The sequence below is a fragment of the Lithobates pipiens genome, unplaced genomic scaffold (assembly GCF_037356315.1).
Source record: "Lithobates pipiens isolate NorthernLeopardFrog02 unplaced genomic scaffold, aLitPip1_a1.2 Scaffold_18, whole genome shotgun sequence".
Lineage (NCBI taxonomy): Eukaryota > Metazoa > Chordata > Amphibia > Anura > Ranidae > Lithobates > Lithobates pipiens.
In genome coordinates, this window is record NW_027507758.1 from 192,594,968 (window position 1) to 192,607,180 (window position 12,213).

The 12,213-nt window shown below is 45.8% G+C and overlaps 1 protein-coding gene across 2 annotated transcripts in view; it reads right to left on the reverse strand.

Annotated features, from left to right (window-relative positions):
* Positions 1-812: 812 nt before the first annotated feature.
* The window catches only part of EDARADD (EDAR associated via death domain), a 233,090-nt gene continuing 221,689 nt past the window's right edge, over positions 813-12,213 (reverse strand). For both annotated transcript variants that reach the window (XM_077486485.1, XM_077486486.1), the window contains exon 6: positions 813-1,241. In XM_077486485.1, the coding sequence (XP_077342611.1) occupies positions 868-1,241 (374 nt within the window). In that variant the 3' untranslated portion in view covers positions 813-867. The remainder of the gene's footprint in view (positions 1,242-12,213) is intronic.

A 12,213-nucleotide genomic window follows, 5' to 3' on the forward strand; every position in this document is an offset into this window, starting at 1 on the left:
GGGCATCCCTGGTGACAATCCTCAGGGGAGCTGCACTGATAATCAATCACTGCAGACCCCCCCCCCCCCCCCCCCGTCAGGAGAGCAGCCGATCGGTTCTCTTCTACTCGCATCTGTCAGCGCGAGTGGAGGAAAAGCCGATACATGGCTTTTCCGGTTTACACTGTGCTCAGCTGTGATCGGACACAGTTGATCATGTGGTATAGAGCCACCATTATAGGCTCTTTACCTAGATCGGAGAGGTGGTGTGTCAGACTGACACCACACCACCAATCACCGTGCAGCGTGCCCCCCTAGCGGATGGGCGATCGTGGCTTATCCTGCTGGAGGTCATATGACACCTAGTCAGGATAACTGAACCACTGAGCCATCATTCAAGGCTGGGTGGGAAGTCAGCAAAGTTCACAACTTCCCTGATGAATTAAAAAAAAAGCAATAGAAAGAAAGAAGTAGGCACTGAATTTACAAATTACGTGGATTGGTCCCTATTTATCAGTTAATCTGGATGTAATTGCTTAAATTACAATTTTCAAAGCTCTACAGAATTGTTCAGGGATTTTCAACAAACATCATGGATAAATTTCAAGTACTCAGTACTACTTGGACCTTGAAGAAGGGGACATACCCCGAAAGCTTGTCCTGAAAAATTGTATGTTAGTGCAAATAAAAAAAGTATCACGGACAGTACTCAATTTTATCTGTCACAATTGGACTAATACGGCTACAATCACATCAAGTACTCATAAATAGAACCCACTGCATTCTGTACATGCGCTAGACAACATAGCGGACAACACAGATATATAACAATGTCAAAGTACAGATTATTTAATTTTTTTTTAAATGTCATTCATCCAAAAGAATTATTCACACACTGCTCCTGTAAATTTTATGTACCCTCATTGGCCAATCAACATTGACCCATTTTAGTAACACTTTCTGAACATCAACCCTCTTGTACAGTTTACACAGGTCTATCAACTGCTCCACAGTCCTTTCACTGTTCCGTAGCAAGAAGCCAATAGTAGGACTTTGTGCTCCAGATTTCTGCTCCAGAAAGCAAAGCTCGTCGTAATTCATACCCCATTTGCTTGCAAAGTTCCTCCAGTTTTTAACAGTGGGATGGCAAGGATCCAGTTTTATTTTCAGGGTATACAAAAGATCCTCATCATTCAGCAAGTCACTGATTGTTGGGATGGAGTTGAACGTATCAATACTTTCTTTATAGGAATTGGTCAAATCTGTGAAAAAATATATACCAGCAAAATGTGATCACTAATTGTGGAAGAAAATCACAAAGTCAAAATATTCCAATATATGTGGGTGTATGCTGGTGTTTTTCTCAAACATTATTAGTATTAGTTTTGATCTTAAAGAAGACTATCTTGGTTATATCTAAAATAGGCACATCCATACTAAGATTTAAGGTTTAATAAGATTTAATATTAATCTTGGAGAAAGAGCTTTTTTTTTTTTAATATTAGAATTTGGTCAAATCCAGTATAAGCACAGCTCCCAATATACCACCAAGATGAAAAAAGTTATAGAAGATCAGATTGAGAAGGGTGGTCTCTAGTTTCCAGAAAGCAAATCAACATGCACAGTGGGCTAAGACATAGACTAGATTTGATCAGTCTTACAACTTTGACTTTCTAATTAGCCATCGTCAAACTTAATATTGATTCAGAATTTGACTTAGCAGAATGATGGCATTTTTTTTTTTATAGTCATCTTAAGCCGGCCTTAGATGGGGCAATTTTATTAATTGTTCCTTGATTATTTCTTGAATCTCTCCCACTGAGCCAAGCATCCCTGCCGGGAGAACACAGTGATGTTTGCTGGGGCAATAATAGCTGTCAGCAATAATCACATGTTAAATCTAACAGGCTGGTTGTACCCAAGTTGATCAATCGATCAACTTAAGTATATTCAGCCTGCCTATGCATGCTTCAGCCGGAACCATCATTTGAACTGTCTATGGCCAGCTTTAGAAAAGTTACCCAAAAAAAAAAAAATTGAAATGGCACTGTATGTTTTAAATTAAGTGTATGTAACACCTATCAATAAACTTCTCTCATTAAAGAGGACACGTTTTTTGTCTATTGATATACCATTGAAAGTGTTTTGTATGTTCTGTTTGATAGGTGCAAAAAAATACTTATTGATTTTGACAAAAATCCAGTATTATCTCAAATAGTCTTATCAGTCCTGCCCAGTTCATTTTTGTGAACTACAAAACACCTCCTGTTATGTTACAGACATGAGGAGAGGGTGATGTTCTGCAGTTCAAACACACTTCTTTTCCTTTGGAAATATCACCAAGTAAAAATATAGTGAAAAAAAGCCTGAAAAAAATAAAAGAAATTAAAACTCCAGATGGATGGTAAACTGTGATATATACATTATAATTTTTGCTGTAGAGTCTAAATGTGTTTTATGTGTAAGTGTGATTGTTTATGTAGCTTAGATAGTATTTTAATATGTTTCAATATAAACATTGTTTTTAGCAAGGCTTCAGAAGGCTGGGTTAGGCTCACACAGTCATATACTAGTACAGAGTATGAACCTAGCTATCTGAACAGCAACATACAGTATAAGCTCCAGTAACTGCACAATTTTAGCACATGATTTGTCAACTATGGCTGTATGAGTGTTACAGTCACAATGCAAGGCCTCGGCTCAGGCATTGGGACAATGTGCCTAATGTCTCTTGCTCTGTGTATTTGGTCAGATATGTCTCACATTTTAGTGGAATATGAGAGTCTCTGCAGAGCCATGGATGATGTATTTTAGCTGCATAACAGTAATGAGCCAACATAGACGTCAGACACAGTACTGCTCTTGGGGCAAAGATGATTTTGATTGGAGGAGTAATATATATTTTCATGGGAGGATTTTTATTAGGGGTAATTTTCGCTTGAGGGTTGGTGGAGATTTTTGTCCAAAAATGTTTTTTGCTTGAGGGGGAGGGAACTGCTCCCTTAAGATAGAGCCCACACTTGATGACGTCATTACGCTGTGCAAGCTAGGGGAGTGTGTTCTGTGAGTGGTGTCTCTGCATTGTCCTGTGATGTGCCTGGATGGATTACATGTATATAAAGATGAACCTAACACCTCCCTGTTCGGTTCGCACCAGAGCTCCCGAACAGAGGAAAATTTCTGACATGAACGGTGAACCAGCGACGGGATCTAAAGCAGACGGAGGCAGCGAATTTCCACTCCAACTACACTAGATCGCTCCTGAGCACATACTCACCCACCGGAGATGACCCGCAAACGGAGCAATTCCTCCCAGCCGAAAAAACTCCGGGACTTCTTCACTCCTAAAGGCCGCGAGGCCCAAGATGGCGCTGGAGGCGGCTCCTCTTCCCCATCGGCCGGACCCCTCTCTCCATCCTTATCAGCGACGCCGAGTCCGGGATCGGACAGGGAATCACAGCGGCGCTCTCCGGCTGTCTCGACGCCACTGTCCTGCAGTCCGGTTAAATCAAGACCTCGCCTGACGGCAGATCAACCGGGAGAAGAGGTTAGTACGCAGATGGGATCTCTGGATGACACTAGAGAGTTAGCTGACACCATCAACTCTTTCCCTACAACGAATCAGCCTATATCTGATACTACCCTAAAAGACATGCTAGTTTCCCTGCGGGGCTCACTACATTCAGATATGATGGAGTGCATGAGGAATTTTAAATCGGAAGTGACTGAATTGGGATGTAGAGTTGATCATGTTGAGAAGAAAATGGGGGAATATGCTATATCATACAACACACTAGTAGACTCCCATAACGATCAGGCGGATGAAGTGGCCTGGCTTAAGGCTAAGCTGGCGGACCTCGAGGATAGGTCCTGCCGTAACAATATTAAACTGCGTGGGGTGCCTGAGACCGTGCTCCCTGCACATCTGCATCAATACGCCAAAGATCTAGTAGCGGCATTCCTACCCTCACTCCCATCCACTGAATTGGTCATAGACCGAATACACCGCCTCCCTAAGCCGTCACAACTCTCAGACAACATACCCCGAGACGTGTTGATGAGGGTGCACTTTTACCATGTGAAAGAACACCTTATGGCTGCCTACCGTAAGAATTCTAATCCTCCGGAACAATACTCAAATCTACAACTGTACGCGGACCTCTCACAATACACTATGCAAAAGCGTAGGTCCCTCTTATCAATTACCAAAGCATTGAGGAACCATAATGTCATGTACAGGTGGGGGTACCCGACCAAACTTATTGTCACTCGGGACGGTAAGACATTCATAATCTCTGACCTAGATGAAGGCTTAACCATGCTTCGTTCATGGGATATTTTACCATCCCAGGTCTCTGACGACCGAGCCAATACTTCACCGCCGACCATAAGTGATGAATGGCAAATTGTGTCCCGCAAGAGACATAGCAAGAGGTCTGACAAGTGAACACTCCGGCCGGATGGTAACTAGACCAACAAGATCCCTGGCGCTCTGGAGCTCTCCGCCCGTATTTCTCCCCAGTTTGTATTATGTGCAGTTTCTCTGCCACCGGATTCCCGAAGGAATCTAACTTTTTACCTCTTCACAAGTTGATGTTCGATCTTTACTTGACTACTGTCTTTTTTTTATATGTTTATCCCTTTTTTCCTTCTCTTCAAAACTTGGACATGGACATGCTGGATCGCACAAGGAGACGACTTCTTCGACATCCTCACCAATGGCCCTCTCCACCGGACTTCCGAGAGACTAACTTAGTCACTAAGGTACTTTCTATCGCAGTTCTTCACATTTACAATTTATAATTCAAGGTAACCTCTTTTAATGTTCAGGGTTTAAATCACCCCACCAAGCGTGCCTCACTAAGGAGGGAGGCCCTAAAGCTGGGATCGGAAGTCCTGTGCGTACAGGAAACACATTGGTCGTCTTCCAGTGAACCTTTTTTTAAACATACCAGATTCCCACATATTTTCAAGGCCTCTGCCCCTGCTAAGAAAAGGGGAGTTCTAATTGCTATAAAAGACTCAGGCCGCGTACACACGGGCGGACTGTTCGCCCAACCTTGTCCGCTGAACAGTGTTTGGGCGGACAGTCCGCTCGTGTGTGGGCTTTCAGCGGACAGTTTCAGCGGACAGTTTGACGGACAAAGTCTTTCGGAAATTCCGAAAAACTGTCCGCTGAAACTGTGTTTGAGCGAACAGTCCGCCCGTGTGTAGGCTACTTTCGAAATGAGCAAACTGTTCCCGCTCGGAGGAAAGTCTGCTCATTTCGAGCGCGTGTGAAGGTAGGCGGGGCCCGCGACGGAGACGTCGCGGGCTCCGCCGCCTGGAATGGGCTTAAAGGGGAACCCCAACGCCGAAAAAAATCGGCGTGGGGGTTCCCCCAAAGTCCACAACAGACCCTTGTCCGAGCACGCTACCCGGCCGGCCAGGAAAGGGGGGCGAGCGAGCGCGCCCCCCCTCCTGAGCCGTACCAGGCCGCGTGCCCTCAACATGGGGGGGTGCCTTGGGGAAGGGGGGGCCGCGCGGCCCCCCCACCCCAAAGCACCTTGTCCCCATGTTGATGAGGACAAGGGCCTCTTCCCGACAACCCTGGCCGTTGGTTGTCGGGGTCTGCGGGCGGGGGGCTTATCGGAATCCGGGAGCCCCCTTTAAGAAGGGGGCCCCCGGATACCGGCCCCCCACCCTATGTGAATGAGTATGGGGTACAATGTACCCCTACCCATTCACCTGTGAAATAAAGTACAAAAAAAACACAACACAGAGAAAAAATATTTTATTGCACAGCTCCGGGGGTCTTCCGTCTTCGGGGGTCTTCTCGCCGGACTCCTCCGCTATCTTCGTGTAGCTCTTTTACTAGCGGAGGAGCCCGGCTTTCTTCCTCCCCGCCGCCGGCCTCTTCTCCCGACTTCGGGGGTCTTGTCCCCCTCTTCGGTTCTTCTGCCGGGCCACCGCACCTTCTTCTAGCTCTTTTGCAGGCGGTGGCCCGGTCTTCTGTCGCCGCTGCCTTCCGTTCTTCTGTCGCCGCCTTCGGTTCTTCTGCCGGGCCACCGCGCCTTCTTGTAGCTCTTTTACAGGCGGTGGCCCGGTCTTCTGTCGCCGCTGTCGCTGTCGCCGCCTTCCGTTCTTCTTCTTCTTCTTGTTCTTCTTCTTCTTCCCCAGGAGATGTTGACACGTCGCTCTCTCCGGCCGGAATGCCAGAGCCGCGCTGTGCGGTCACTTATATAGTGACAATGGGGCGGTGTCACATGGTATATGTCACATGGGTTGGTCACATGGGTTGATGTCACATGGGGACTATGACATCGTAAGGGGGCGGGGTCACCATGTGACCAACCCATGTGACATATACCATGTGACACCGCCCCATTGTCACTATATAAGTGACCGCACAGCGCGGCTCTGGCATTCCGGCCGGAGAGAGCGACGTGTCAACATCTCCTGGGGAAGAAGAAGAAGAACAAGAAGAAGAAGAAGAACGGAAGGCGGCGACAGCGACAGCGGTGACAGAAGACCGGGCCACCGCCTGTAAAAGAGCTACAAGAAGGCGCGGTGGCCCGGCAGAAGAACCGAAGGCGGCGACAGAAGAACGGAAGGCAGCGGCGACAGAAGACCGGGCCACCGCCTGCAAAAGAGCTAGAAGAAGGTGCGGTGGCCCGGCAGAAGAACCGAAGAGGGGGACAAGACCCCCGAAGTCGGGAGAAGAGGCCGGCGGCGGGGAGGAAGAAAGCCGGGCTCCTCCGCTAGTAAAAGAGCTACACGAAGATAGCGGAGGAGTCCGGCGAGAAGACCCCCGAAGACGGAAGACCCCCGGAGCTGTGCAATAAAATATTTTTTCTCTGTGTTGTGTTTTTTTTTGTACTTTATTTCACAGGTGAATGGGTAGGGGTACATTGTACCCCATACTCATTGACATAGGGTGGGGGGCCGGTATCCGGGGGCCCCCTTCTTAAAGGGGGCTCCCGGATTCCGATAAGCCCCCCGCCCGCAGACCCCGACAACCAACGGCCAGGGTTGTCGGGAAGAGGCCCTTGTCCTCATCAACATGGGGACAAGGTGCTTTGGGGTGGGGGGGCCGCGTGGCCCCCCCTTCCCCAAGGCACCCCCCCATGTTGAGGGCACGCGGCCTGGTACGGCTCAGGAGGGGGGGCGCGCTCGCTCGCCCCCCTTTCCTGGCCGGCCGGGTAGCGTGCTCGGACAAGGGTCTGTTGTGGACTTTGGGGGGACCCCCACGCCGATTTTTTTCGGCGTTGGGGTTCCCCTTTAAGTCCATTCCAGGCGGCGGAGCCCGCGACGTCTCCTTCGCGGGCCCCGCCTACCTGTACACGCGCTCGAAATGGGCGGATTTGCCTCCGCCTTACGTGGGCGAGTCCGTTCATTTCAAAAGTTGAGCGAACTGTTTGTCAAACAGTTCGCTGAAACAGTCCGCTCAAAAAGTGCCGTGTGTGGCCATGTCCGTCCATGCTAATTTTGAGCGGACTGTTTGCCGAAACTGTTTAACAAACAAAGTTGGGCGAACAGTCCGCCCGTGTGTACGCGGCCTCACTCGCTTTCACTCTCCAGGATTCCCTTATTGACCCTGAGGGACGGTACATTATATTAGTTGGCAACTTCGACAACAAACTTGTCACCTTGGTTAATCTATACGCACCCAATACTCATCAGATACGCTTTTTGAAAAAGCTTTTACATAAAGTAGACTCACTGAAACGAGGCAAACTGTTAGTCTGGGGAGACTTTAATATCACGCCTAACTTTGAAGTGGACACAACCTCTAAAGTATCTACCTACCCTGCAACCTTTGCTATATGCCGAAGCCTTATATGATGTCTGGAGATGCCAACACTCCACTGAACGGGATTACTCCTTCCATTCTTCCAGGCACAACTCGTACTCCCGTATTGACTTATTTCTAACTGACAAACTTTTGCTTCAAAAAATTTCATCTTCAACTATCCACGACATTACTTGGTCGGATCACGCCCCCGTGTCCATTACGGTGGACGGGGGGTGCGGTCGGACACCTGTTAGTGTCTGGCGTGCCAATCCTCATATCCTTCAACAACCGCAGCAAGTTGCTTTTATTTCTAAACAACTGAAAGAATATTTTTCTTTTAATACTACATCTGTAACTAGCCCGTTTACTGTATGGTGTGCCCATAAGGCTTTCATTAGAGGTATCCTTATTCAGCTCAGCTCGCGGGTGAGGAGGCAGAGGACACAAAAACTAGATTCCATTCTCTCTGAAATTAAACAATTAGAAACCCAAAACAAAACCTCAAGCAATCCCAATACCACTGTAATGCAACGTCTATCCAAATTACGTTCGGATCCCAGGCTCCTCCTACTGGAACAATATGACAAACATGTCCACTCCCTGAAAGTATCTCATTATGCATCTGGTAACCGAGCCGGTAAATTATTGGCTCGGAGATTGAAAAACAGTAAAATCAAAACCACTATCCTATTTTTAATCCGCAATTCTGATAATGGTAAAGTATACAATCCTCTAGACATAGCAAATTCCTTCGTGGAATACTACTCTTCCTTATATAACCTTAGGAATGATTCAGCCACACCACAACCTACTATGGCTGACATTCAAAAATTATTTGCTGACCTTTCCCTTCCTACTCTATCACAGGAGCAGTTGGACTCCCTTAATTCGCCGATCACGGAGCCTGAGATCCGACGGGCTATAAAAACTCTTCCTCATGGAAAGTCCCCGGGACCTGATGGACTCCCGAACTGTTATTACAAGAACTTCTCGGAAATTCTGTCCCCAGCTCTAGAAGCGGTCTTCTCAGCTGCTGTGTCCTCTGCCTCATTCCCCCCTGAAATGCTTAACGCATTTATTGTTACTATTCCGAAACCTGGGAAGGAGCCTACTACCCCGGCTAACTTCAGGCCGATATCATTATTAAACACTGACGTGAAGTTATACGCCAAAATCCTGTCTCATAGGCTCCTTCCTATTTTGCCATCCCTGATTGGACCGGAGCAAACTGGTTTCACAAAGGGTCGACAGGCATCAGATGCCACTAGGAGGGTGGTGGATGTGGTTTACCATGCTGGATCCTGTCGGACGCCTTCTCTGCTGATATCTTTGGATGAAGAGAAGGCGTTCGACAGGGTCCACTGGGGATATATGACTCAGACTCTGAGTAGGTTTGGGTTTTCAGGTCCCATACTGTCGGCAATTTTAGCTTTGTATTCTTCCCCCTGTGCCCAGGTATATACCTCCAACATGTTATCTTCCCCATTTTCCATTTCAAATGGCACTAGGCAGGGCTGTCCCCTGTCCCCCTCCATTTTTAACTTGCTGATAGAGCCCCTTGCCGAAAAAATTAGAACCCACCCTGATATATCAGGATTCAAGTTCTCTGATAAGTCCCATACTATAAGCCTCTTTGCTGACGACGTCATCCTATTCCTCTCCTCCCCATCTACTTCTTTGCCCAGTGCTCACTCCATTTTCAATGATTTTAGTTGTGTATCATATTATAAAGTCAATTTTACGAAATCCCTCATCCTAGGCCTTAATCTCCCACCTCCACTACAACTTAGTTTAAAAAACAATTTCCCCTACTCATGGGCTGACACAAGTATTACTTATCTAGGCTTACAGATAACGTCTGACTCATCAAAATTGGCTGATGCCAATTATATTCCACTTATTGCCAAGATAGAAAAAGAGGCGAACAGGCTCGCAAAAACAGAACTTTCCTGGTCAGGTAGACTAGCGTCTTTCAAGATGCTCTTACTACCTCAGATACTATACGTGTTCCGTACGTTGCCCATACCTCTTAAAAATAGCCATTTAAAAACACTTAACCGTATTTTCCGACAATACATCTGGGGGGGTAAACGACCTAGATCCCCCCGAACTCTTTTAATTAAACATAGGTCGGTAGGGGGAATGGGTATGATAGATTTAAAAGACTACTACAGAGCAGCCATACTCACTTCACTTAAATATTGGTTCTCTCCCTCGCCGGATATTCTCTGGTGTGGAATAGAACAAACTCTCAGTCCAACAAAGGATTTGCGTCTGCTTTTAGTTCTGGACGCATGGAGACCCATCTCCTTACGCGGCCTTCCTCCGACTCTTCAGGCCTCTTTGATGGCTTGGAGGGATATATGCAGCCTAGATGACACGTCATCCTCAGTTACTAATATTCCTGTACCTGTAGAAATTTTAGCTCACATGATCCCACATACAGATTTCTCGAGGTGGAAAGCCCAGGGTATCTCCCTCATTGAGAATCTATATCAAGGCGATTCACCTAAACCATTTGATACACTTAGAGTAGAATTTGATTTACCTCCTACGGAATACTACCGCTATTTACAAATAGCACACCTTCTCAAAACGTTACGCTCCCCTTACGTTCCTATTCCAAATAAAATTTGGCAATTCTATACCAAGTCTCCGCCCTCCCCTAAGGGGATTTCCCTTTTTTACTATGAGTTTCAACACAAACTTACATTCACTAACTTTGGCCCTTTCGCTAAGTGGGCATCGGACTTTAATAAACATTTTGGCCCGCAAGACTGGCAGGTCGCATTTCAATCTGTCCATAAAGCGACCAAGTGCGTGAATCATTGGGAACTTTCACATAAAATAGCCTTGAGATGGTACTGGACACCATTTCTTATGGCAAAATTTTCATCGTCCAACTCCCCTCTGTGTTGGAGGGGATTTGGCGAAGTGGGCACCATCTCACATATGTTTTGGTTTTGTAAACACCTTACCAGTTTCTGGAATACTGTGTTCCATTGCATCTCACGCATCACAGGGATATTAACTCCACTAAACCCAGAACTTGCAGTTTTAAACCTGGGCATTCAGCGTTTTCCCCATAGCTGCCGCACGGTTATCATACACGTCCTATTAGCTGCTAGATTGATTGCCAGAAACTGGAAGTCCAATAAGGCTCCCAATCTCTCTGATGTGCTAGATTTAACTAGGCAGAACCACGTCTTCGAGTCGTTGATAGCCGGTAGAAATGGAACTCGAAAGAAACTTGATAGTAAATGGAAAATATGGGTTGACTGGTTTGAATTGAATCATTGATGTCCGGATGTCTTTTCTTGCTCCTGATTACGAATATATTCTTGCTACTTCTCGTTAAAAGAAATATTTAAGGTATTGCACTGCATTGCTAGCCTCCTTGTCTGTATTTCCATTGGACCGAGTTCTCTGTATTTCCCCTGCTTTTATTTCTCCAATAGTCACCCTTATTCTGCTTTTATGTTTCCCTTTCCCTTTTTCTTTTCGTTTCCTGTGCGATGGATTATGTTTTCCATACAGTGATAGGAACTACATGTATGTATGTAAACTTACTATGCTAGACATATACATCTCTTCCTAATTTATGTATTGCTATTGTACATGCAGTGTAATGTGTACACTTCTTGTCTTTCTTTGTTTGATAAAAATTCAATAAAAACTAATTAAAAAAAAAAAAAATATTTCTCATCTGCCCCTATTTATCTCAAAGATTCTGAAGTTTGCAAACTTACTTTGTAAAGATCTTTACATATTTACTTTCTTTGACACATATTGTCTGCTAGCAAACTACTGTGGGCATGTGATTATATTTGTTATAATGAGTATTGTAGTTTGTACCCAGAGTGGAGGGGCTTGTTGCTGAATAGTCTGGGTGAGTCACCCAGGTGGCTAGTTGTTTAATCAACTTAATGTTTTTTAGTATATGTTGGCTAATTTGACTAACTCTTGGTGGATCTTCTATGATGGAATTAGCCATGAGTCAGCTGTACCTCATTATCTAAACCATTGTGTGATATTTTGGGTAAATATTTGGGTCATTGTTCATGTGGTGACTGTCCTACTTCTCAAGTGTATAAAAAGCCTGTATTCTTGTTCAATAAAGAGTTCCAGATTTACAGCTGAGCTAGTCCCTTCCAGTTCTTGGTTGAAATATGTGGCTATAATATCTATCTGTGTTTAGACTGGAGGAAGCGGTATACTGACAGAAGCACTCAAGTGGAGTGTGGGACAGTTCCGTCACAATGAAATATGAACAAAGCATGTCTGAATTAAGAGCACTAATGCCGTGTACACATGATCAGACTATTTGAACGAGCGGACTTGCCCACACACAGCCATACACGATCGGCCTTTTCGGAGGACTAGGTCCGCCAGACTTTTAAAATGAACGGATTTGCCTACACACGGAGAAAAGTCAGTTCATTTTGAACGTGACTTCAGGT